Source organism: Meles meles, chromosome 1 (genome assembly GCF_922984935.1).
Source record: "Meles meles chromosome 1, mMelMel3.1 paternal haplotype, whole genome shotgun sequence".
Lineage (NCBI taxonomy): Eukaryota > Metazoa > Chordata > Mammalia > Carnivora > Mustelidae > Meles > Meles meles.
The window spans coordinates 192,283,536-192,310,525 of NC_060066.1; the positions used below are offsets into that span (position 1 = coordinate 192,283,536).

The window sequence follows — 26,990 nt, forward strand, 5'->3', positions numbered from 1 at the left end:
TAACAGTAATGTCTAAAAGAGGTGAGCGATATGAACAAAATAAATGAAAACACTAAGTGGCAGGTTTTACAACAATGCTGTGTGTAGGTGGGTGACCTTGCCTCCTACTTTGCCTGGAACAGACCAGCTGACACCTATTGAACTAGGGCAATTAATCTTAGCTTTCCCTTTCATTCTCAGAAGTGCCCTGCGTTTGCACCATAAATTATGTGGTAATCCTAGTAATAGGTGTGACACTAGAGTTATCCCCACTGTGCCAGGGAGACACAAAGGTGAGAGGGTGGCGGGGCTGATTTGGAGGAACGGTGGCCGTGACCATGGAAATGAGCCTGGAAATATGCAAGAGATTACACCAAGTGAAGAGAGATAGGGAAAGCATAACAGGCAGAGGGACCAGCATTTGCAAAGGAGACAAAACTTGGTAATTTGGAACATGTTTAGATCAAGAAGGCCAAATGGTGCTCGCTGTGGCACCTACACTAAAAATGGAACGATACAGCGAAGATTAGCATGGTCCCTATGCAAGGATGACATGGAAATTTGTGAAGTGTACCATATTTTTAAGGAGTGCCTGGCTGGCTCAGTTGGTAGAGCATGTGATTTTTGATCTCGGGGTCATGAATTTGAGCCCCACATTGGGTACAGAGATTACTTTAAAAAAAAAAAAAAAAGAGCCAAACAGCTCTATTTTAAGAAGCATGGCAGGAGATAGGACTGGCAGTGGGAACTGTAGAAGGGATTGACACAAGCTGGTGGCTTCGCAAAAGAGGCCAATTGAGGGGCTGGGGCCAAAGTCCACACAAGAGAAATAATGAGGCCTGTAGCCAGGTAAAGTTCTATAAGCACTTTAGAGGTAAAGTGGACTTGGATGCGGGGGTTGGAGGACAGACCAGGGGCAGGAGAACTTCCAGCTGAATGGGGAGGCCATTCACTGCAGCAGGTAGGGAGAAGGGAGGGCCAGGAAACCCGGAGACAGAAGATGACCCACATTGGACTTGTGGCATTCACCAGTCTTGATCCAGAGGGAAAGAGTAGGGGTCATAAGAGGTAGAGGTCACTTCTGAGGCCAGGGGAAGGAGCTGGGGCCCAGTCAGTATTCAGGTGACATCTGATTAAAATTAGCTTTCAGAACAACCTTGAAAGGCAAGAGAAAGCTCAAAAATAGAGCTTTGGGGAGCCTGGGTGGCTCAGTGGGTTAAAGCCTCTGCCTTCAGCTCAGGTCATGGTCCCAGGGTCCTGGGATCGAGCCCCACATCAGGCTCTCTGCTCAGTGGGGAGCCTGCTTCCCTTCCTCTCTCTCTGCCTGCTTCTCTGCCTACTTGTGATCTCTGTCTGTCAAATGAATAAATAAAATCTTTTTTAAAAATACTTTAAAAAAAATAAAGCCTCAAATAAAGAAAGAGCAGATTTTGCAGACCAACTTCTTGTATATATTGCTTTCCTTGATCAAAATGTTCCCACAGTGCCCTGCTACCTAACAGAATAAAAGCTGAGGTCCTCAGCCTGGTGTTCAAGGCTTCTAATGATCTGGCCCCAACCTACCTCTGGTGAATGGTTCATATTTCACTTGGTCATGTTTGGCCCCTCCCTTCTTCTGAAAACACAAGAATTGCTCCTCCCCTGGTCCCACCATATAGTCCAGGTAGGGACCATCAGTTTGGGCACCCCATGCCCCCGATCAAGGCTGTGAGTGACCATGTGACCAAGCCTGGTCAATCAGAATCCTCCTGAAGGATTTGGAGGATTTGGAACAAAAGGAAGAGAATTTCTCATCTCTCTGGTTAGGAAGCCAGGAGACGTGAGCTGGGGATAGCTGTTGGGCACAGTTCCAGCCTGGATAGGCAAGTGGCCTGAAGAACCGAGGTAGGGAGAAGAGACGGCTATTGTTTCCTAGGTACAGGGTTTCAATCTGAGAGATTAAAAAAGTTCTGGAGATGGATGGTGCGAGAAGTTGCACAAACAATGTGAATATACTTAATGTCACTGAATCGCACACTTAAAATTGGTTACAGTGGTATTTTATATAATGTACACTTGACCACAATTCAAAGAAGAAGGAGGAGAAGGAGGAGGAAGAGCTGCCAGGCAGACAAGCAAAGTTGAAAGTTGGAGGAAGGCAGGTGGCTCCCTGGACAGGGTTGGTCCTTGGGCCCAGTTGCTATAGTACTTGTCTCAAAGGGTTGCATGAGCCAAAAAATGGCCTTTTTTGGCATAGGCCAGTTCACTTTGGGCTTCTTTTCCTTGCATCTGATGGAGTCCTAACACAGAAACTTTCCATTCTCTCTTCTCTCTCACATCCTTGCAGACATTCTCTACTCCTGTCAAGCTCCGCTGCCCACACTTCCTCAGACCAATCCTGTGTCTCCTCCTGACCTCTCCTCCAGGCTCCCTCTGCCCTTTCCCCTACTTACAAATGTCAACTCCTACTCATCCATGGAGCCCAAGCTCAAAGAGCTCTTCCTTGGAAAGCCAGCCCCGACCACAAGTCTTGCCATGCCTTCTTCTGTACATACCTTCCTTTTTGTACATGTCTTTGTCAACCAGTATCCCAATGACCCACATTCTTGTCTGTAACAGTCATCAGGCTCCAGTGTTCCTCTCCATGACCCTTGTGTCTGACAGCCTCGCACAAAGTATCCTAAATGTTTACTGAACGGATGAATAGATGAGTAAGAGCCCTTCTTTCTCTCATGCCATCTCCCTGAGTCACTACTCAGTTTCAACCAAGTGGGGACACAGAGAAAAAAAAAACGTGGGAGGAATTGCTTTAGTCCCTCAACTCAAGGGTGATGGATCCAGGAGGGAAGAAACCCCAGTAGAAATGGGGCCATTGCAAAGTTCAATGGCATTTATGAGAGGTCAGCTCTCTGCCAAACACGGATGGTGGCAGCTTAGAGCTGAGGCAGTTTGTTTGGGTGCCAATGCCAAGACAAGCAAACATTCAGTGTATTGAGCTTTTCAGCAAGCGTGGATTCTGACAGCTGTGCGGAGAGAGTCACCTAAAAGCTATCTGGGTCTGCCTGGAATCAGGGGATCCCTATCTCCTTCAACACAATCTGACCCAAGGAACAAGGCAGCCCTCTCCCGCAACCTTCGTCCCCACCACGGGCACACACCTTCTTGAAGGGGGCACTGCAGCTGATCAGGACATTTGGCACTAAGGACAGAGTAAAACATAACTACAGGGAACTGTGGCTTTCATAATATTGCTTACTAACTAGTCCATGGTTCCCCCCTACAATTCCTAGCCTCCCTTCCTTGCAGTTAGATTCAGCTCATATGACAAGTTCCAATTAATAGTCTGAACAAAAGTAATGAGTGCCATTTCCAGGAATATTTAATTGCCAGTGCACAACCCTCCAACAATCTTTCCCTTACTGAGACAATCCTGGAAGCCTTATGTGGAAGTTGTGGAGGCGAGGATGGAAGAGCCTGGATCTCTAAGTTACCCAGTGGAGTAGAGGATATGTATCTTGGAAAGTGCCTTGAACCCATATCCCGCGTTTCTTGAGTGAGGAAAAAATAGACCATTGTTATGTAAAGCCATTGAGCTATTTGGGTTGTTTGTTACTTCAAAAAAGCCTAGCTTATTCTGACCAATATATAGAAATTAATTGTTTTAGCCATCAAGTATCAAACCTCCCTATTTGAGGAAAAACATTACCCCTCCTATGGTTTTGCCAAATCCAGTGGTCACTCCTCTATTCTTTCCTGATTTCTCAGCAGCCTTTGTCACAATTGACCACTCCCCCTGGAAACATGTTATCTTGCCATCTGTGACATCACACCTGCCTGGTGTTTCTTCTCTCACAGCCCCTGCTTCTCAGTTTCCTTTGCTGTCTCCTCTTTCACTGTTTTACCTCAAAAGTTTGAAGTTTCTCAGAGCTTATTCCTGAGGAACTTTCTTGTGGTTTTCCATGCCACCCATGAGAAAGACATCTGGTACCTTTCAGTATCCACTCTACCATTCTCTATTAATCACAGAGCCCCTATTTTTAGCTGGGTACTTTGTGTCGAATTAAAAGACTACATTTCTCAGTATAGCCATGGGACTATGCCTTGGCCAATGAGATGTAAGCAAAATGTGTGGGACTTCCAAGGCCCTCTCTTAAAAAGAGAGGGTGCACTTTCTCCCCTTTCTCCTCCCTGCTTCCAAAGGTGGAACATATGAGGTGACCTGAAGATTGGAAACCAAGCGCTGAGTGTACCAGAGCAGCCCTGGACTTCCTACCTCCTTTTTTGTGAAGAGAGATAAATCCCTGGGCGCCTGGGTGGCTCAGTCAGTTAAGCATCTGCCTTTGGCTGGGGTCACGATCCCAGGGCCCTGGGATTGAGCTCCACATCCACTCCCCTTGCTTGTGCTCTCTTTTTGTTATATAAAATCAAGAAAGAAAGAGAGAGGGAGAGAGAAAGAGGAAGGAAGGGAGGGAGGGAAAAAGGGAGGGAGGGGAAAGAAGAAAATAAATTTCTATTGTAAGTTTTTTTTTTTTCTTTAGTTATGTGCAACTGAACCCAACCCTAATGGACCATTCCTGTTGCTGTTGTTGTCGCATGTTTGCCTCCCATCAGGAAGCCTGCTCAGAGCATAAGGAAGACACTTCCAGGGGAAAAAAAGCGCTAGGCCTCCTTCCACAAATTGTAAATAACCTAGCCGACAGGAGGATAGAGTGGGAGGTGGGCCTGGCAATACGGTTTATTAGTTCAGAGAAAGCACTGAATGCTAGATTAAGGAATTCGGGCTTTATTCTGTAAATCCCTTGCTGATAGAGGACCCTGTTTGTCTTACCTAGTAATGCTTTCACTTTGTAGATGCTTAATGAATGACTCTATTCTTTATTAACTAATGCTGTTAATTTAACAAAAGGAAGTGTTGGAAAGTGGACCAGTTGGGAATCACCATGTGATCTGTCCTTGCCTATGTTTTACAGATGAAGTAACCTCAGCATCATTTACTGTAAGGGGCAATCAGCCTGTCCACGGGGAAAGGCAAACCAAAAACTCCACCCTGGGGATGAAGACCGTCAGGGTGACGGAACTCCAAGAGGACGCCAAGAAGAGCAGTTGAGTTGGTGCCTGCTCAAGATGGCTGCCCTGAAACCCCATGACCGGGAGGAGGCGGAGCTCCGCCCCAGCAGCCCGGCCCCACCCCTCTCGGCCCCGCCCAACACCGCCCCCTCCGCGCGGCGGGGTGGGGGGCGGTGCGGGTTGTGAGGTGTCTCAGAGAAGCGCCTGCGCAGTGGGCAGCGGCGCGCGGGGCGGAGGCTTTATAACCACTTCGACGCGGCCGCTCGTCTTCTATCTCGGGGAGGGCGGCTGAGGCGGCGGCCGTCGCGGCGCCGGTTGAGGGGGCGCTGAGGCGGGAGCTGTGGCGGCGCTGGGCGCCCCTCGCTCCTCGGCCTCTGGGGGCCATGGGCTCTGAGAAGGACTCCGAATCGCCGCGCTCTACATCTCTACACGCGGCCGCGCCCGACCCCAAGTGCCGCAGCGGCGGCCGGCGCCGGCGCCTCACCTTCCATAGTGTCTTCTCCGCCTCGGCCCGCGGCCGCCGCGCCCGGGCCAAGCCGCAGGCCGAGCCGCCGCCCCCGGCCGCGCCGCCGCCGCTGCCGCCCGCCCCGGTCCCGGTCGCGGCCCAGGCCCCGCCGCCCGAGGCGCTGCCCACCGAGCCGGCTGCCGAGGCGGAGGCGGAGGCCGCGGCGGAGGCCGGGCCCGGGTTCGAGGATGAGGAGGCGGCGGAGGGCGGCGGCCCGGGCCCGGAGGAGGTGGAGTGCCCGCTCTGCCTGGTGCGGCTGCCGCCGGAGCGGGCTCCGCGCCTCCTCAGCTGTCCGCACCGCTCGTGCCGGGACTGCCTCCGCCACTACCTGCGCCTGGAGATCAGCGAGAGCCGGGTGCCCATCAGCTGCCCAGAGTGCAGCGAGCGACTCAACCCGCACGACATCCGCCTGCTGCTCGCCGACCCGCCGCTTATGCACAAGTACGAGGAGTTCATGCTGCGCCGCTACCTGGCCTCAGACCCTGACTGCCGCTGGTGCCCGGCCCCCGACTGCGGGTGAGCGCGGGGGCGTGGCCGCCGGGGCTGGGGCTGCGGCGGAGGGGAACCGGACCCCCACCGGGAGAAGCGGTCCTCGGGGCAGCGTGTGCGTGTGTGTGTCCCAGCACCGAGGGAGAGGAGAGGGCTGAACTACGGGAGGGAGGAGAAGGCGGCAGCTGCGGTGGGTTGGTAAGCGGTCACAGTCCGCAAGCCCAGACGAGCGGGGGAAGGCACCCGCCACCCGCCCTGCCCCCCGGGCTGAGCCTCGGTGAGGGGAAAGGAGCTGTCCATCAAGTCAGGAGGCAGGGAGAGGCTTTTAGGTGGGGTGCACGCCCCTCTGTCCAGAGGTAGGGGCCATGTCTTAATGAGGGCGGGGAGGGGATTAACTGGGAAAGGAAAGGATGAGAATATTCTGAGGGGCTCACAGCATTCGGAGGGGTGTGTCCCTTTGGCCAGGGGCGGACTTCAGCAGCATTGCGGGAGAAGGTGTGTTCTTCCTGACCACAGCTGCTGAAAGTTGGGATGGAGGTGATGGAAATATCACTAGGGGGAAAGGACAGCTCACCGGCAGCTCTGGGGCACCCTGGCCATTGTGTGCCTTCTGTGCCAAGCTGTTGGGAGGCCCGTGTGGTTCTTACACTGCTGCCTTGGGCAGGGTGAGGAGTGGACGGACCCTTTCTTTGTCCAGAGAAGCAACGGGGCACTGAGAAGAAGGATGCCCAGACGCTGACACGGTAGGAGAAAATGTGTTACCCACCCCCTCTGATCTTGTTCTTGACAACAGTCTTTTAAAGGCACTGTGTATCCTGAATTTTTAAGGCCAGTGAGAGAATATGCAGTATGTGCAGAGACAAAATACCGCCAGATTTTACTATCTAAAGTACTCAGTGGAGACCACCCTCCCACCACTTAAAGAAAAATTGTTACTGTCAGTACATCCCATGAATGGCTGCATGCTGCAGGGAAGAGCTTATCTGAGTGACTGGAAGTTCGGGGGTGGGAGGGAGAGACTGTGCAGTTTACCAGTTCTGTGACCTTGGGCAGATCATTTTATTCTTGTGTGTTATGTTTTGGGGACAGAAAGATGCTAGGGACTCCTTGCAGTGTGTGAATGCAATGCCAGTAAAAAAGCTGCATGGGCCTATGCTTCAAAGGAGTTAAGGGCTTTTAATTGTCGCCTGTACACCAAGCCTGTTTTAAGATTTCCATGATGCTACTATTTGTCCCTTTCAAAAGAAGCTGTTTTAAGAGTGTCTGGGAGAGTAAGAAGAATTAACTTCTGTCTTTCTATTCTGCCAGACTTGTTTAGAAATGGGGTGTTATTTAACCTCCCTGAGATGGGGTTTCTAAATTACTTTGAAGTGTTGTGGTCAAAGGTATGGTGTTTGTCTAGGGTAGATCACTTTCACTTTCAATTAATAAGTGTTGGAAACAACCTCGTAGGTTCTTATATCTGGTGGCCTGGTGATCTCACTAACTAGGAGGCTAATGTATGTATATGACAGGTTTTATAGATACTATTGGTCTATTTTCTGAACCAAAGAAATATTTACTTGAAACACGGCATGGTTAATTTTGGAATAGTATATTAACCCCTTTTTGAGATGTCTTTCCTTGAATTTTGGCTGAGAAATGTGGCATTGCTGATTATCTTTCTGGAAAAGCTCCCTTTTTGTTTTTATTTCTCTAAAGTCAATGACTGTCTTTGCTCACAACAATATTAATTTATCATCTTTGTGGTGACAACATAAACCATTACTAAAGTTAATGAAGAATTAAGGCCATTTCTTATTGTAGCCAAGTATTGGCTTAGTATCATCTAGAGGGTTTTTTTTTATTAGTTAAAAGCATTATACAAATTTTATGTATTTTTTAATGTGTTATATGTGGGTTTAGAGAAGGTGCAGTCTGGAAAAAAAACAAGCTGGCATCCAAGTATCCATGTACCAAGCATACATAATTTAATTTAAACCTTACAACATTGTAAGATAGATTTGATTTCGTTTTACAGATGAGAAAATTGAAATTTAAATAAATTGACTGTTCAGGGTCATGTAGCTAGTGGGTGGTGGAACCAGGCTTGAAAAACTGGTCTTAACTCCAACCAAGGCCAATAGTCTTTACTCTCAACCTTTTCTTTTTAAAAAGCATGCATTTGTTGGCATTATTGGTGATACTGCTGTTTGTATCATTTTGTCAAATGTGGCCTAAGGACAACTTTAAGAGAGCCATGGATCCAAAATCTAGTTTCTTTTCTGATACTTTTTGTGAACAGCCTCTTATCTACTTTATTTTTCTTATCGGAAATAGGCTTTATCCTTTCCTGACTTGAGAAGCTTAATTGTTCGCAAAGTGTTTTGAGGTCTGCATTTGGAGGTGTTAGGTAAATAGGGAATAACTTTAAAATTCTGTCACTTTCCACACAGGTATCTGAGTTCCCTAGGGATGTGGCCAATGGTTTTGCCACCTCTCTTTAATGCTGGGAGAAAAACAGCTTGTTTTGTTTTGTTTTGTTTTAGTCAAAGTGTCCTATTCTTCTGTGTCTGGTAAAAATCATGGATGAGCAGTAAGTGTAAATCCCTAGTTCTCTCTTCTTGTTGTACCTGACCATCTTTTCTTTACTTGCCGATGAAGTTCTTACAGCCAAATTTATCAAGAACTCCCTTTGCTCTGTGTGTATGTGTATATATTTGGCAGGGTGGGGCTCCCTGCTCAGTGGGGAGCCGCCTTCTTCCTCTGCCCTACCTGTGCTCATGCTCCTTCTCTCTCTCTCTTTCTCTCAAATAAATATTTTTTAAAAAAAGAAGAATTGTATTTGGCAGGGTGAAGGAGGCATGTAAGTGGTCTTACAGAGTTCTCTGGCCATTAGTTTCACTGTGATTACGATGAGAACACTATATATTAAAAGATTATTTGTTTACAAAATATTTGTAAGCAGGGTCTTGAATTTTTTTCCCATACTTGAATATGATCTTATTTTATTCATAAAAAGAACCAATTTCAGTGGGGCAGCATTTACATTAGTGTTTAATATTATTAAGTGCAATATTACCAAGTATATATATGTATATTGTTTTTAAGATTTTATTTATTTAACAGAGAGAGACACAGAGAGGGAGGGAACACAAGCAGGGGGAATGGGAGAGGGAGAAGTAGGCTTCCTGCTGAGCAGGGAGCAGGATGGCAGGGCTCAATCCCAGAACCCCGGGATCATGACCTGAGCCAAAGGCAGCCACTTAATGACTGAGCCACCCAGGCGCCCCTTACCAAATATATTTAAAATGTACTTTCAAATGAGATAAAATTAACTCAAAATACAAATTACTGATATTTTTGTAGTTCTTTGTAATCTTCAGATTGTAAGGTCATTCGAGAATAATTTTAGGGGCGCCTGGGTGGCTCGGTGGGGTAAAGCTTCTGCCTTCGGCTCAGGTCATGATCCCAGGGTTCTGGGCTTTGAGCCCCGCATCGGACTCTCTGCTCAGCGGGGAGCCTGCTTCCTCCTCTCTCTGCCTGCCTCCCTGCCTACTTGGGATCTCTGTCTGTCAAATAAATAAATAAAATCTTTAAAAAAAAAAAGAATAATTTTAGTTTATACAGGTGGATGTTGGTAGTAAACCTGTTTTATAAAGGAGAAACCAGTTCAGAGAAGTTACAGCGTGGGCTTCAATGTCTCACAGCTAATAAATGGTGCGGTTGATACCCCTTAGAGTCTCTGCTTAAGCATGAGTCTTCTCAGAAACCCCCACATCATGTAAATATATAATGTTTTCCTCTTAAGTACCCTCTTAACAATCTTTAAACACTTTCAGAATCTCTATGAAGGATGAACAAAGGAGGCAACAGAAAATTTCTTGGTGTGCAGGGGCAGATCTTTTGTGCAGATGAATAGGAGATAAAGCTGTCTTGACCTCAATTCTTTGTGCAAGTCCACCACTCCAGCCTCTCTTTGCTGGCTCTTTCTCCTGCAGTCCCCCTCCTACCTGACCCAAACAGGTAGTATCAGCTTTTGGCCTTCCTGGACAACTGGACTGGACCATCCTGTGAACAGGAAGCTTCAGTTCATCTCTAGCACACTTATGAAGGAATAGCTCCTTGAGCAAGATAAATTTCTCAGTCAGTGAAAAAGGAGGTTTTTCCCCCTCTGAAGCCTTCCTACATTCTCTCTCTCTTTCTTTCTCTCTGGTATGACATTTTAAAAATTGAGATATATGTGATCTAGACACCTCTTAATTTGGCTTTGTACCTTCTATTTCACAACTCTTCACTCTATCCCCATCCCTGCACCTGCCCATCTGCATCCAGCTCCATACAATTTCCCATACTTGCCAGTGTATCATTCTAAAGTGGAACATTTTATATCACTCCCCTGCTTCAAACTGTTCATACCTGCCTATAAAATGACTTCTTATGTCTTTAAGAACTGACGATTTATATGATCTACCCTTATAATTTAAACCGCTTTACAGTCTTCTACCATCTCCTACCATCTTCTTTTGTCTGATTTTTTTTATTCCCACTTACATCGATATTTTCCAGTGTATATTTTGGTAATCCTGGAAAGGAAAACATTTTGTGATCAAATAAGCTTGGGAAGTATTGGATTGAACAAAATTTATTTCTGAGCTTTTTGGATGCTTTAAACATGCTAATATACACTATAGTAAATTTTGCTAATGCTAATATACAGTGTAAATCTTCAAATCTTCCAAACTTAAATCAACAGGAAACATGTTTTTGTTTTTTTCTGTGGCATCTTACACTGACACTTTCCCAGACTATTACAGTTTTCTATTACACACAGTTTTCTAAACTCCTTTAACAGTCAGTCTGTATAGTTGCACTAGCTTCTGTTAGTGTCCTTATGTAACAGTGAATCTTGTGCTCTGAATAGATTGAGAGTTCCGTTAGCCTAGGTTATCCATATTCCAACTTTTTCTACAAGCCTTTTTTTTAAAGATTATTTATTTATTTATTCATTTGTCAGAGAGAGAGAGAGCTGCTGGCAGAACAGGCAGAGCGAGAAGCAGGCTCCCCGCTGAGCAAGGAGCCCCATGTGGGACTCAATTCCAGGACCCTGGGATCATGATCCAAGCCGAAGGCAGATGTTTAACCAACTGAGTCACCCAGGCGTCCCTTTTTCTACAATTCTGTGAACAAAATTTTTCATTTAGATCCCAGAAGAATGGGATAGTTGAATTTTGATGAGGTAGATAGAGAAAATGAACAGCACACTTTTTGAAAGAGAAACAGATAATAAGGGTGGAGGGCAAGAAGAGGACAGGCAGACGATCATTCAGTAGACACTTTTGAGAATTAAGTAGTGTTGTACCTTAAGTGAATATTGGGTCTTACAAAAAGGACTTAGACATGGTCCTCTTGACAGGGAGTTTGGCGTGTTAGAAGAGATTAAATAGATAGATATAGATAACAATTATAAATGCAATATAATACATATTGAAGAAAACACAAATACTCTTAGAGGGTAGTTAAAAGATTTTACATGATGGTGTCAAAGATTTCACAGAGGAGGTAATATTTGATCTGAGCCTTGAAGAATGTAAGTAGGCATTCATACCAGGCAAACAATGATGCAAGTAGAGAAGAAAAGCATCTTCATCCAGAGTGTTTTGAGCAAGTGCAGTTGCAGTTGTACTTGCAGTTGCATAGAGGTATAAAAATATAGTAGTAAGTCTAGAATCTAGTTTGGATCCATCTCTTGATACACAATATGGAGACCATGATCTGGAAAGTAACTAGGTATCAGTCTGAAAAGGTAGACTGGACTCCAGTTGATAGACTTATCTAAGCCATGCAAAGAAGTTTAGGTTTGAAGGACTTTTTTTTCTTTTTTGTTGAAGGATTTTAAGTTAAAGAGTTACATAATGATAGATAACCTTCTGAAGTTGGAACTTGAATTGGAGTGGGGAGTAAGTAGACCAGATATTAGTCTCTTGCAATTGTGTATTTCTACTACCCTTACATGTGTTCGGGGTCCGTTTGTAAATGAAGTTATGTGGCAGGGAGCTAGAAAGTTCAAACATTGTTTAGGAACACATTTGTAACTACTAGGGTCCATGAAAGCATAATCAAATTCATAATGGATTTTTTTTTCTTCAGAGCTGAAGTTAGTTAATGCTGTGGTCCAGCCTGTCACATATTATGATATTTCTGAATACTTAGAAAATTAACAAAATTAATAAATTTATATAAACTTAAGGGGAAGGAAAATGGTACATCGGGTTTTTTTTTTAGCAGCATGTAATTTCCATCTCCTTCTCTTTAGCTGCTGCTTCTTTCTCCCCACTTAGTTAGCTTTTAATTAGCAAACCTGAATGCTTGGTTAAGCTAAGAGCAGGGTAAGAGAGAGGCTCCAGGGTAGGACAGGAAAAAGAAGGAACAAGATTGCCAAGGCAGTTTTGGTCTCAAGGATGAATTTTTTTCAACTACCCGGGGAAGAGTACCCCATTCAGAATTTAGGAGTTTGCTCCTAAATTTTTAGACAAAATTTGAGGTCTAAGTTATAGTCCCTGGCACATAGTAAACCAGTAGATACATTAGTAAGGTTTAAAGGTTGCTTTAGGGTAGGCCCAGGAGAAGAGTCAGAATGGCCTGGGGAAAATAAAAAAGCTAATAGATAGAGAGGGTCTCTATCATTCATTTGAACATGAATCAGTATGTTAGATCCTGAAGATTAAAACATGGGTGATACTTTTCCTTGAGTCTAGTCTGGTTGGGGAAGCACACATAAAGACAGATAATTACAGTATAATGTGATAAGTAGTATAAAGTAATTGTACGTAAGGCATAAAGTAGGCAACCAGCTACCTGGAGAGTTTAAGTGGATTTTATAGGGAAGATGACATTTGAGCTGGTTCTTAAATGGGTAAGTATTTGTTGCCAGGGCAAGAAGAAAGGAAGGAGTATTCTAGGTAGAAGGAGTAGATTATGCAAAGGCCAAAAGTAGGATTAAAATGTGCTATATTTTTATACCATACCTTTCAGGGCAAGATCTCAAATGCAGTTTAGAATATGGTTACACTTAAAGGTGGCAAACACCTATGCCTCCATTTTTGGGATAAAGGTTGAGGCTTGGAGATTTAAATTAGCTCAGTGTCACGCAGTATGAGTCAGGGGCAAGGAGCCCAGACCAGGTGCCCAAAAACAGGAATGCCAAGTCTCAGTGCCCTGAGTAATTATGTGTCATGGTAATAGATTGTTGCAGGTTCATGAGTATTTGGGATTATTTTACTTGCTTGGAATCAAATTCCACACCCAAAAGTGACATTATCAATCTTGTCAAGTGTTCTTAAAAAAAAAAAAAAAATCTGTTAATAAATATTTACTCCCACCAGATGAGGTAGGAATCAATCAGGAAATGTGCAAGTCTTCCTGTGTATGTAATTTGTATCATCAGCAGTTGACTTAAAAGGTACTGAGGTCATCCAGTACCTTTCCCATTTAACACAAAATAGCAAGCAGGTCACTTTCTTTAGGAGAAACATTGTTTATCTATAGTAGCTATTTTGCAGCTAGGTTGGGTAAATTTGCTCAGAACTCCTACAGGATATGAATCATTTGCATTCGTACATTGACCTATTCTCACTTTGCTCTTTCTGAGAAGAGTTTTAGTACAGACTGTATTATATAACATAAATGATATGTCATCGATATTTTCAGTGTCTTTCTCAAATCAATTTGCAGAATCTATAATAAACCCGAGAAATCGTGTTGCTGTTATGAATATCTAATATACATGCAAATAAACAAACAGTAGAATAAATTCAAGAAAATGTTGTTAGCCTTTTTTTATAAGTTGCTTGTGGTCTTTAGCTATTGGAGGAGAAAGTGGAATAGGGGACAAAAAAGCCCAATGGCAACACCTAAGCCTACAACCATTGACCTGTTTAAAAATTATTCGAACTTGGGACACCTGGGTGGTTCAGTCACTTGGGCCGCTGCCTTCGGCTAAGGTCATGATCCCAGAGTCCTGGCATCTGGTCCTGCCTCGGGCTCCTTGCTTGGCGGGTAGCCTGCTTCTCTCTCTGCCTCTGCCTGCCACTCTGCCTGCTTGTGCTCTCTCTCTCTCCCTGACAAATAAATAAATAAATAAAATCTTTTTTTTTTTTAATTTAAAAATTTGTTTGAACTTTCACAGCTGCTATTTTCCCTTATTTGTTTCTTTAAATTACTTTTTAATTTTTTTTTAATCTTCAGTGTTCACTTGTTAGGATAATCTGAACACTTACTTGACATATTTAGAACTAGCCAGAAGGGCTAGTTGTAAATATATCGGATTTTTTGTGAGAGAATAATTCTTGGAAAATAAGTGTGAATTATAAGAAACGGTTGATGTTGGCGCAGATGGATTCTGAGTTGCAAATCTTTAAGAATATGTGACAGGAGAGAAAAGAAAGGGGAGGGAGATAATAGCCTTATCATGTATTAATCAGTAAGGTGGGTGAGTGGTATTCTTGGCTTCTGAAGCCTGTCAAGGAAGTAAATATTTCAAGGTATAGATTTGAGCTTTTTTAAAAAGGGGGAAAAAATTGAAAGATAAAATGAGCTTTCAGTGGGAGAATTGATCATGAATCCATCTGTGGCTATTGTCTCAGGCTGTGTGTGCTCAGACCAGCTTCACTGTGGAACTTAAAAATGAAAAAGTATATTTTAGTTTCGCATACTTTTGTTTTACAAATCTTCTGTCCTTTAGTGTAATCAAATTCTAATCTCTCTAAATGTAGCAAACCATCAAAATGCTATAGTTTTGTACCCTGCTACTTGTGAAACTTGCTGTTGTAAACTCCTTTTAAAGTAGCTTAAACTGTGACTGAATACATGCTAGATTCTAGCTAAATCTAGTATTTTCCCCTATTTTTCAGAAGGTAAATGATTTGTTTTTAGAATCTCAAGGAGAAATTTACTTTCTCACATGGAATATGTTTTACAGTTTGTTAGGCATGATTGTGTGTGGTTATGTTATGTGTTATATGTGTACTCTTTTCTCTCTATCATGTGTAGTGGTAAGGAGTGTCAGTATTACCCCACTGAAACTGATGAATGATGTCTGTCTTGTTCCGATCATTCTTACCTTACTGATATCTCTTCCTTTTTCCTTACCCAGTTATGCTGTTATTGCCTATGGCTGTGCCAGTTGCCCAAAGCTGACCTGTGAGAGGGAAGGCTGCCAGACAGAGTTCTGCTACCACTGCAAGCAAATATGGCATCCAAATCAGACATGCGATATGGCCCGTCAGCAGAGGGCACAGACTTTGCGAGTACGGACCAAGCACACTTCAGGTCTCAGTTACGGGCAAGAATCTGGACCAGGTATTAGTTGGCATTGTCTCATTTTTCTCTTTATTTGATATTTCATAATGTGAACCTAAAGCTGGGAGAGATTATTTTACTCTATAATCAAGTATTTCCTGGGATCAGAGAGCAAAAATACTTGGTAATACATTCAATATTATATTTGATACGTAGCTTCTCTCTTACAACTGTTGGTTTTCCAACCTATAAATTGATAAAATTGGAATGCAACAACATTGAATTCTGTAGTTTCTACCTTTTTAATAATATGTCTCCTGTTGGAGAGTAATTAGGTCCTTTTGCGAAGGATTTTTTCAAAACTTTCATTGTGAGTAGAAAGACAATTAGTATTAAACCTCTACTGTTATCCTAGCTCTAAGTGCATCACTGCTTTTGGAAGTAGGGTACAGATTTAAGGAAAGGAAATAATATTAGTATGGATTAATGATTAACCTTAAAAGGAGGAACCTTGGCAAGTCAGAGTAAACCCATTTAAAAATGTCAGTGGGTTTATTGCCTTTTATAAATGTATTTTATTTCACTGATGTCATTTGGGAGAGGCTGGTAGGAAAGATTTTACCATTCACTTTTTCCTGGCACAGCATAATCTCCTAAATTGTCATTTTAATAGGATAGTTCCTAGCTTGCTGTGAAAATTACTAGGTGTGTGCTACATAGCATACCCAATTATTTTTAGGTTTTGAATTTGAACGTATCATGGGAGGGGTCTGTGGGTTGTGTTAACAGCACATCACAATGATACTTGCTGAGCCTAAGAAATTAACTTCCTGAGCCAAACTTTTTCAAAACTTAAAGCCAATTTCAAGCTGCAGACTATTCTTCCTGCAGAATTCTGCTTTGAGTTCTGCCAGCCTATTGGCTAGTGGAATTCTATTTTTCTTAGAACCATCTTTGTCTCTAGGGAAGCCTTCTTGTTCAGAGTGTGGCTTAAGTGCTGTGTAAGATGCCAGTTTTAGGGATAGGCAGCTCAGTATGAGACAAGGATCCGTTTTATGAAAATTCCTGAGGTATAGACATAGTCAGCCTTCTAGTGAAATAGATTGCACAATATGGAATTCTCAGCCAAGAGTTCTTGACTATCTCCTCATTTTTTGTGTATATATATTCCTAGGAATAATAAATCAAATTAGGTTTAACTGGGGGTATTTTTCTGCCCAATCTTCCTTCCCCCCTTAGCAGATGACATCAAGCCATGCCCACGATGCAGTGCTTACATTATCAAGATGAATGATGGAAGCTGTAATCATATGACCTGTGCAGTGTGTGGCTGTGAATTCTGTTGGCTTTGTATGAAAGAGATCTCAGACTTGCATTACCTCAGGTGAGATGGGAAATGTGTCCATTGCTTTATCGTCTTGTTCTTTTAATGATTTGGGGAAAAGGATGTCAAAGGGACACAGTTGTCTGTCCTCTCATTACAGTATAAGGAAGCTGTAAAAAGTTCTTCTGAAGCACTCCTGTAACCACATTTTTCTTCAGTTCCAGCAACTTCCAGGGACTACTTTTATTACCTTCCAGATAGAGTTCAATTTCCTGAGCATGGCTTTGCCACAGTCTGGCCCTAATGTCCTTTTCTAGCTTTTTCCATGTGTTTTTATACATGCTATATTCCAGTAACCTGGGCTTGCTATTCACTCTGTATCCTCTGGCTGTCTTCCTTGTTCATGTTCTTCCATTTGCTCAGAATGCTTTCTGATCACATCACCCTCCCAGCAACCCCCTTTTATCTCAACCTGTTCAGTTCTTATTTACCCTTCAGGGGCCACTCAAATGCCATTTCATTTATGATGTCTTCCCCAGCTTTTTCTGCCTCATTCTTCTGTATTGGCATTTCTTAAATGTTTCATTATAAACATCACTACTTTTACCTCATATGCATGTCTAATTTTGCTAAGCTGCCTAAGTTTATTAAGGTTAGAGTTACCTTTTATAGTTCTTTGCATGTAATGACTTTACAAAGAATTCAGAGTGAATATTGAAATATTGTCCTGAAGGAGTTAATATTTACAAACAACATTCATTGTGTGGATGAAACATTTTCATTTCCAATATAGCAAGCAGTGAGATACTTACACTGATTATCAGGGACACGGGTGTGTAAGACATGATCCTTTCTTTCAAAATTGCTTATCCTATCTAGTAGAGAAGACAGGACAAAGGGAGTGAGCAAAAATGGTTGAACACATAAGGATGGAGTATAAAAGTAGCCAAACTCAAAGAGAATGAAACTGACATAAAGGGTGTGACAAAGTGTTTTTATATCCTTCCCCAGGAACATGGTTTACACTATCTATTGGATATGGATAGGACACAAGCCAAGAAAACTATTCAGATCTGTTCATTAGCTACAGGGCATAGCACTTTTGAATGAGATGTCAGGTGTGTAGGTTGTGCAGGATCCCAAGTAGTATATGTATCAGTCAAGGAAGCTGGATCAGGGACGCCTGGGTGGCTCCAGTCTTTAAGCTTCTGCCTTCAGCTCAGGTCATGATCTCAGGGTCTTGGGATCGAGCCCCGTATTGGGTTCCCTGCACAGCAGAAAGCCTGCTTCTTCCTCTCCCACTTCCCCTGCCTGTGTTCCCTCTCTTGCTGTGTCTCAGTCAAATAAATAAAATTTTTTAAAATTATAATTTCACAGGCTGCACCTCATGACAGCTACTTTTTTTTTAATTTAAAGATTTTTTTTTTTTTTAATTATTTGACAGAGAGAGAGGGATCACAAGTAGGCAGAGAGGCAGGCAGAGAGAGAGAGGGAGGGGGAAGCAGGCTCCCTACTGAGCAGAGAGCCCGATGCGGAACTCGATCCCAGGACCCTGAGATCATGACCTGAGCTGAAGGCGGAGGCTTAACCCACTGAGCCACCCGGGTGCCCCTCAAATAAATAAAATCTTTTAAAAAGCTGTATCACTGTTGGGTTAGGGAAGACAGAGTTCAGTAGCAGAGAAAGGAAAAGAGGTTTCAAGCCTGGAGGCCTAGCTTTACAAACAAAAAGTGAAGGGCCCAGAGCTCTAATAATCAGACCTTGTCTTTTTCTCCCTTTCATGTAATATATTCATTTTCTATAACCTCTTGTAACTGTTAATCATTCTTATTGGAAAAGAAGGCTTTTGCCCTTATCAAGCCCTCTGGTAACAATAGCTGCATTTATAATATCGATACTAACTTGAGCATGTGTCCTCTGCAGCCCCTCTGGATGCACATTCTGGGGCAAGAAGCCATGGAGCCGTAAGAAGAAAATTCTTTGGCAGCTAGGAACACTGATTGGTGCTCCAGTGGGGATTTCCCTCATTGCTGGCATTGCCATTCCTGCCATGGTCATCGGCATTCCTGTTTATGTTGGCAGGAAGGTAAGACATGCTGAGTTCTGTGGGTGTTCTATCCCCAGGTTTGTTGGTATAGTTTTGAAGGAAATAGGGAGGAGTTTATATTTCAGAGCTTCCTGAAAACCAGCGGTTCTTAGATAAAAATAACCTTAATTTCGTAAATGGATTTTCATAAACCCAAGAGATCTAAAAGTTCTTATTAGCATCCTGGGCCTGGTTTGTCTCAGTGACTTAAAGGTGAAATACTCTCCTCACAACCCTGAGTTACTTTGTCTCTCCTCGGATTAACTTTTCCTGTATTAGTTTATGTCATCCTGGTCTGAGTTAGGTTAAAATTTGAGAAAGATAGCCTCTTGGTGGGTAGGGGATATATTTTAATATAGTTAGAATATTCACTTGTCTTTTTCTACCCTGGCAAAAAAATTGATATCTTAACCTGCTGACCTGGATTTTCTTTCTTATTCTTAGATTCACAGCAGGTATGAGGGAAGGAAAACCTCCAAACATAAGAGGAATCTGGCTATCACAGGAGGAGTGACTTTGTCAGTCATTGCATCCCCAGTTATTGCTGCAGTTAGTGTGGGTAAGCTAGCCCAGACCGCGACTCTTCTCCTTCCTGCCCTCTCCTCCACCACACCCCCTACCTCCCCAGCTTTCTGACTATAGCAGTTTAGCCGGCTGGCCAGATGTTTCACCTTGGAGGCTCCTACATTTTATGCCAAACCCACCTTGAGGGCTAACTCTTTTAGGCACTATTATTAGGATTATCAGCCACACTAAATTGTCAGAGTTTAGGGTCTTTCGGTCCTAAATTAGTGCTTAGAACTCTCTGGCTCAGAGAAAGTGCTAAATTAAAGAATATTATTTTAAGGCCTACTTTTCACCTTTTATCTTCCTTCCCTATTTGCTAGGGAACCCACAAAATAAAATTACTTTTATTTTGATTTGTTTAATGTCTCACAGTATTTTGGAAGGCATGAGGGTTTGTTTTAGAATAAGAATATTATAACTAACATTTATTAAGGCTCTCCATGTACCAAGAGCAGTTCTGAATGTTTTGCATGTATTAATTCATTTAATCCTCATAGCAGTACGGTTGTAATAGAAAGGTGCTATAATTTGCTCAAGGTCACTTAGCTGGAACATGAATCAAGGCAATCTGACTTCAGAGCCTGTGCTCTTAACAGCTAAGTCGTTCTGCCTCCACAGCAGTAAGATTTTGGAATTAACATTCTGGGGGGATCCTAAACCCCAGGAATCCCTTACTTAACGTTTGAGTATTGATTGGTTCTTGCATTAGCATGTCAGTAGTGAGTAGAAGAGGGAAAATGAAAGCAGCATATACTCACTGTGCTGGGCACTGTACATACCTTCTCTTTTGATCATTGACAATCCTGGGAAGATACATGAGATTATACAGCTAGTAAATTGGAGCCAGGATTCTAATCCAGGCCTTTTCTAATTCCCAAGTCTAGTCATCATTCTGTTAGACCCAGCTGCCTCTTTGGGATAGCCATCTTCTGTCTTTCTTTGGCCCTTTATAAAGTGGTTTGTCTGTGCTCAGGCTGGGAAGGAGAATTTAGGGCAGTGACCTGCTGACTTCTTTCCTTCTCCTCCCCCAGGTATTGGCGTCCCCATTATGCTGGCTTATGTCTATGGGGTTGTGCCCATTTCCCTCTGTCGTGGAGGTGGCTGTGGAGTTAGCACAGCAAACGGAAAGGGGGTGAAAATTGAGTTTGATGAAGATGATGGTCCAATCACAGGTAAAGGGAGGTTTTTAATTTCCCTTTGAATTTATGGGGCAGAAAATTCAGTAGATTTCAGCACATTTTACAGCAAGATTGTCATTGGATTACTTTGGATAATGAGCTTTGTAGGGGGTAAAGTATTTTTAGCTTTTCATTTCTTTGTTCCAGAGTTATTAGGTTAATTCCTCTGGTACTTGGCTCTGTGTGGCAGGTACAAACTAGTAGGATTCCAAGTAACTCCAAGTATGCTGGTAATAGTAGTGATTATAATAAAGTCTTGTATCTATACAGTACTTTGTAATTTTCAGAGGACTTTACACAGTTATTACCTCACTGGTTTTTACAATAGCTCTCTGAATAGGGAGGGCAGGGGCTATTATTATCCCCATTTAATGGGAACTTCTTTAAGCTTTTGTCTCAACATCTGTTAAATGGGTTTAAGAGCTTCTGCAGAGCTGGAACTGGAGCAAGTCTTCCAGCTTCTTTTTCTGTTCCTGTAACTTCCACTTTGATGTTTTCACTTTACCATATAAACTAAGCTAGGACACAGAGAGTCCCACAGGTTTTTGAAGCACCCTACTAGAATCAACACCTAACATGACCTAAACATGTTCTGAAATCTTCATGTTTGATTAGATGGCATCTACAGTATAATGGACAGAATAGTGGACTTGGAATCAAAAGTGTAGATTCATGGGACCAGGCATGACTTGGACATGTCATTTAGTTCTAAGCTTTTGTTTTCTCCTCTAAAATTAGGACTGTTACTGTGTAGTTATTGGAAAGATTAAATATTAACAATATGTTAATATTGTTAACCTGATATGTGGTAGCTGCATATAGTAGCTGTTCATTAAGTGAGTAAATGAGTATTTTTCTGCATGAATATTCTCCACTCTGAAGAATCATTACAGGAAAATAATAGACTCTATTTTGATGTTGTCTTATCTTGAATTGAAATGTTTGGTTCCATCCCTAGTGGCTGATGCCTGGCGAGCCCTCAAGAATCCCAGCATTGGGGAAAGCAGCATTGAAGGCCTGACTAGTGTACTGAGCACCAGCGGAAGCCCTACAGATGGACTTAGTGTTATGCAGGGTCCATACAGCGAAACAGCCAGCTTTGCAGCCCTCTCAGGGGGCACTCTGAGTGGTGGCATTCTTTCCAGTGGCAAGGGAAAATATAGCAGGTAAGCAAATAGATAATTTCTGACAGAACCATTTGGAATGATAAGATATAACATACCTGTATTGAGCCATTTCTCTGTGCTAGGCACATCTCATATATCATCTCATTTTGATGTAATCATCAGTGGTTTGGTTTTTTTTTTGTTGTTTTTTGTTTTTAATTTTAAAATGAGAAAATAGGCTCAAAACTTACACAACATTCAGTGTTCTTTCTTTGCACACTGCACCATAGTGGCTCCATATAAAGAGCAATCCTGACTTAAGATCTTCCCTCTACTACGTTAGGTTGCCTGCTTCGGGAAGAGAAAGCATGCATTTTTGTAGAATTCCCAAGGCTGTGCTTCCCATTAGGCTTGTCATTGACTTTCAGTTGAACAGCATTTATACTGTATCTTGTTGGCTTATTAGTGCTGTGATCCTTATTACCTTCTTATTCTTATTCCCATTTGATAGATAAGGAAAATCAATTCTATGAATTTGTGTTGAGAAACTGTTTTTGTTTTTGTTTCCTTTTAAAGATTTTATTTATTTATTTGACAGACAGAGACTACAAGTAGCCAAGAGAGGCAGGCAGGGAGAGAGAGGAGGAAGCAGGCTCTCCATGGAGCAGAGAGCCCAATGTGGGGCTCGATCCCAGGACCCTGGGATCATGACCTGAGCCGAAAGCAGAGGCTTTAACCCACTGAGCCACTCAGGCACCCCAGAGAAACTCTTAAGTTTTATGACTAAAAATGTTACAACTTGCTCAGTTATTTTACCAGTTAGATAAACCAGAATATATTCAGAGGAGCATAGCATGTGTTATATGAGAAGCAGTTAGCTGAATAAAGAGAGACCTGCAGGTAGTGCAAAACGAGGTAGGGAAGTAGGAGAAATTGTTGCCTTCAGATATCTGAAGGACTTTGAACAGAAGGAAAGGCTTCTGACTCATGCCAAGAGGTAGATTAAGACAACTTGGCAGAAGCTAGACGGAAACTTAATTTTGTTTTATTATAGAGAATATAAGAAATCTATATAAAAGTCCAAAGAAGGGTTGGATTACTTTAGAAGATACTGAGCTGCCTATCCTTGGAAGTGTTTAAAGTAAGACCAGATGGCCATTTGGCTATTAGAAGGAGTCAAGCAACAGATGACAGATGGACTGGATCCCACAACTGAGTGCCTGTCAGTCACCTGGGAGCCTCTTAAAAATAGATTTCATGGTCTTATCCCAAAATTAATAAATTGAATCTCCTGGAGTAGGACCTACGGATCTGTGTTTTGAAAAGGTTCCCCAGGTGATTCTAGCAGAGTCGTTGCACAGGCTAGCATCTGGGAAGCACTTAAGTGATAGTGTTTGTGAAAGCCTCTTCCAATTCTGAGATTCTGTGGAAGAGCTGAAACTAGAACTCAGGTCTCTGATTCAACACACTTTGCATTGCACTGCACTGCCTCACTTTCTGGGGCCATGGCACATTCTTGAAGGGTGTCTTGAGGCTGGAGTTGCGGAGTGAAAGTGTAGGCTGTAGGACAGGGATTGCTTGAATGTGCAGCTGAAGGCTGCTGCTGACCTGTCTGTGTCTCATAACTCTGGTCGTTTCTTGTTAGGGGATCCCGCCCCCACATGCCAGAGAATTCACTGCTGGGCTTTCTTAAAATCATCACCCTTATAAATAAGCAGACAGACATAATTGGAGACTGACTTGCTGAGACTGCAGCTTAGCCAGTCCAGCTGTTCCAGTTCTGTGAAAGCCTTTTAAAGGAAGTGGATGAGTCAGATGGGTTTGACTATGAAACCTATTAAGAGGAAATACTTAGGTGTGCAGCAAACTGGTGTTAGAGCCAAAGAGGGAAATAGTTACGGGTTCTCAGCTTCGGAGACACCATTGGGAAAGTTTGCTGCTCTTGTGGGAGGCCGGATCCTCTGTGTCCTTTAATCTTGTAGCCTAGGGGTAATTTGATTGCTAAGTGTTTTGAGTTCCTGTATGCAGGACACAGAGGGTAAAGTGTGAATGAGATGTGGTCTCTCCTTTTTTTGGAGCTCACAGATGATTGAGGGAGAGATGCATAAATCGATTTAATAAATAGGTAGATGCTGTGCGAGCATTTAACAGGAAATGACTGGTTTGCTGGGAGAGTGAGGGGGATGATACTTCCTTTGTCGTTAAGGACTGAATTATAAGTTTGTCACATAGAGAAAAGAAACCTCCACAGAGAGGGAATAGCATGTGCAAAGTCATGGAGGTAAACAACATATATAGGTGTGTCAGGAAAGAAAGAATTCAGAGTGATTATGATTTGAGACCTGTAGTGAGAGGTGGAACTGGAGAGAGAGCTTGGAGGCAGATCAGGAAGCCAGGAGAGGCTGTTGGCAGTAGAGAGCCAAGAGAGGACTGTTAGAGTGATCGGGGCTTTGTCCACATTGGCACTGATCTAGAAGGTGTTGGAGTTGGACTTAGGGCTGCTGGAGAGAGAACCCAAATGCAGTTTTCCAGGAAGGAGATGTTCAGCGCCTAAAGTTAAGTAGTAGCAATGGGGATAGAAAGGAGGGGACGATTTCAGTAGCTATTCAAGAGAGAAACTGTGTGGGCATCTATTTGAGCTATTTCACAATTAGAGAAGATCAGATCCACTCAATTTGCAAGAGAATAATAGAAGAGATGCATGCCAGGAAGCAGACTGTCTCAGAATACCCAGGTCTCGTATTAACTTGAACGTCCCCTCTTTACACAGGTTAGAAGTCCAAGCCGATGTCCAAAAGGAAATTTTCCCCAAAGACACAGCCAGTCTTGGTGCAATTAGTGACAACGCAAGTACTCGTGCTATGGCCGGTTCCATAATCAGTTCCTACAACCCACAGGACAGGTATGTGCACAGTCAGAGATGCCCAGGAGAGGTTACAGTTTGTGGTCGGGTCCTAGGCCTTCAGAAGCTCAATGCCTCATGTTAGGGCTGTGTGTACCATATGATGGGATATATAGTGTGTGCCCCAAGTTCGCTGGGCAGGTTCTTGGTGTAGGAGTGTTTGGGATCTCTTGATTGATTCTTCTTGTTAGCACTTGATTTTTTAGGGGTTTCTTTCTTTCTTCCTTTTCTTCCCTCCCCCTATTTTTTGGGTCTTTTTTGGCTGTTGTATAATTATTCTCATGAAACTTGAGCTAGGTTGCTGTTCACTGATGTCTGTGGGTCCGTGGCTTTTGCTCTCATGTCGCCCTTTGCCTGCTGTGACTCCTGTCACCTAGTTCTCTCTATTTTTGAGAAGCTAGTGTAACTGATAGGGTGTGATTGCAGCACTCCCTTCTGGAGAGGTTCTGGTTTCTTCTAATTGTGACACAGTAGTAAAACACTATGAATCTTCTTTCTCTTTTTGTATTTTGAGTAAGATAGTGTGAGGGTCCAACCCTTAGTTGAATTTTGAAAGCTCTTTTTTGGTTGTGTAAAGAAATTGGCAGAGGTGTGTGTGTTCGTAATCATTAAAGGAATCTAGTTCTTCATCTTATTTGAGAGGTTAAATTTTTATTTTTGCTAAAAGTGAACTTTAGTTTACAGTTTACCTATGTTTTGGACTTCCTAATCCTGAACCCACAAACTGCTTGTACCCACAGGTATAGCATGACCCATACATGACTCAGCAAAGTGGATTTTGTCTCCACAGAGACTGCAACAATATGGAAATCCAAGTGGACATTGAAGCCAAACCAAGCCACTATCAGCTGGTGAGTGGAAGCAGCACGGAGGACTCGCTCCATGTTCACGCTCAGATGGCAGAGAATGAAGAAGAAGGTAGTGGTCGTGGCGGCAGTGGCAGCAATGAAGAGGATCCCTCCTGCAAACACCAAAACTGTGAACAGAAAGACTGCATGGCCAGCAAAGCTTGGGACATCAGCCTGGCCCAGCCTGAGAGCATCCGCAGTGACCTGGAGAGCTCTGATACGCAGTCAGACGATGTGCCAGACATCACCTCAGATGAGTGTGGCTCCCCTCGCTCCCATACGGCAGCCTGCCCCTCAACTCCCAGAGCCCAAGGTGCACCGAGCCCAAGTGCCCATATGAACCTCTCTGCCCCAGCCGAGGGGAAGACTGTCTTGAAGCCAGAAGGTGCAGAAGCCAGAGTATGAAGTGGAATGAATGCTCCTGTTCTGAGAAGCACACTTGTTGTAACTGCATCTTTTGGAATCTTTTTTTGGGGAGGCGGGGATTTATGTATTTTATTTCAAAGATTCTCTGGTCACAGGTTTTCCCCAGGGAAATTCTGAGAAATTTGCAATTTCTTACCAGAAAAAAACATGGAGATTTTTGCCCTTAGTCCTATCCCCTACCCCCTCCCTCCTGTTTTTAGTTTTAATTTATTGGTTAAACTGATGGTGGCAATCCGTGAGGTGTGTCAAAGAGTGTACAGATGTATGTGTGTATATTGTATGTATGCTAACATATTACTGAAGGACACATTTTAATAAAGATTTCTGTCGTAATTCAACTCAATCTCATTTTCCTTGGCTTGGATAGTCCTACAGAGCCAAGTATTTGAATAGACCACTTACGTCTTTAACAGTCTCTAGACCAGAGTTTTCCCAGTCCCAGGAAAGGATTATATTCTAATTAGACTGCAGTGGAGTCCTTTATGAACCCACGGCTCCTAGCCTGCCAGGAAGCAAAGGTAGCTTGTTTTGGGACTGGGCTATCAGACTAAAGAATTAGCTGAGTCAGTCATATGGAGAAGCTGTAGATTACAATGAACCTTGTTTGCCCTCTAGAGGCAGCTGTGTAGTTTTGCTGTTAAAGCTTTATTTCTTCTCATTGTAGTCACTGGTAGAAATGTGTTTCATTGGGGGGAAAGGAGGTGGCTGTTCCAGTGGCTCTTCAGAGAGATCCTAGGGAATGGTGCAGGGTTACACGTTGGAGACAGAGTATTCTTACTTGCATAATCACCAAGCAATAACCCAGGTGTTTGTTATATTCTCCGGTACGCATTCCCTGTTCCAAAAATCTTTCTCCGTTTTGCCAATGTAGTTTAAGTAAGAGGGCCTAAGGAATCTGATTGAAATTTGTAATGAAAGGAGAAAGAAGACATGCCATCAGAATCTCAACCTTTAATTTTATCTGTTCTTATAAATTCATCAGAATTGAGCTAAGTTAGTACTACTTGGGATTTTGGCTCTGTCTAGAATAATGACCTTAGCAAGAAAGCTCATACATAGTGTAGCAGAAAAACTAAAAGATTCATGAAACCTGATGTAAGATTCTAAATCTGGCAGTAACTTTGTGACTGTGAATCAATCTCTCTCTCATGCCCCTGATTCCCACTCTTAAACAATATTTAAGGAGCTTCCAGTGCCAGACTTCTCTAGCACCTTAGCCCTGGGCCCAGAGGAAGAGTTGCAACCATCCTTTCCC

General features: G+C 43.1%; 1 protein-coding gene and 1 non-coding gene across 5 annotated transcripts; both read left to right on the top strand.

Annotated features, from left to right (window-relative positions):
- Nucleotides 1-458: 458 nt before the first annotated feature.
- Nucleotides 459-562, top strand: LOC123928111. Its single transcript, XR_006815614.1, has one exon. It is a non-coding gene; the product is annotated as a U6 spliceosomal RNA (small nuclear RNA).
- Nucleotides 563-5,271: 4,709 nt separating this feature from the next.
- Nucleotides 5,272-26,073, top strand: RNF19B (ring finger protein 19B). 4 transcript variants are annotated; one of them, XM_046020600.1, is made up of 9 exons: nt 5,272-6,046; nt 15,153-15,358; nt 16,538-16,682; nt 18,546-18,708; nt 19,153-19,267; nt 20,307-20,447; nt 21,412-21,619; nt 24,330-24,461; nt 25,202-25,336. In XM_046020600.1, exons 1-9 carry the CDS (start codon nt 5,409-5,411, stop codon nt 25,221-25,223), a joined length of 1,770 nt encoding a protein of 589 aa, XP_045876556.1. In that variant the 5' UTR covers nt 5,272-5,408; the 3' UTR covers nt 25,224-25,336. The 4 variants fall into 4 exon arrangements, with proteins under 4 accessions (XP_045876556.1, XP_045876548.1, XP_045876536.1 ...); XM_046020580.1 differs by having other exon boundaries at nt 5,274-6,046; nt 25,252-26,073; XM_046020585.1 differs by having other exon boundaries at nt 5,275-6,046; nt 16,541-16,682; nt 25,252-26,073.
- The last annotated feature ends 917 nt before the right edge of the window (nt 26,074-26,990 follow it).

Bases quoted from the DNA above. Each gene is read 5' to 3' on its own strand.
- RNF19B (XM_046020580.1), top strand. From the start codon at position 5,409: ATGGGCTCTGAGAAGGACTCCGAATCGCCGCGCTCTACATCTCTACAC. The intron at 18,709-19,152 runs GTAAGACATGCT...TCTTATTCTTAG, and splicing joins CTGTTTATGTTGGCAGGAAG to ATTCACAGCAGGTATGAGGG. The intron at 21,620-24,329 runs GTAAGCAAATAG...CTCTTTACACAG, and splicing joins GGCAAGGGAAAATATAGCAG to GTTAGAAGTCCAAGCCGATG.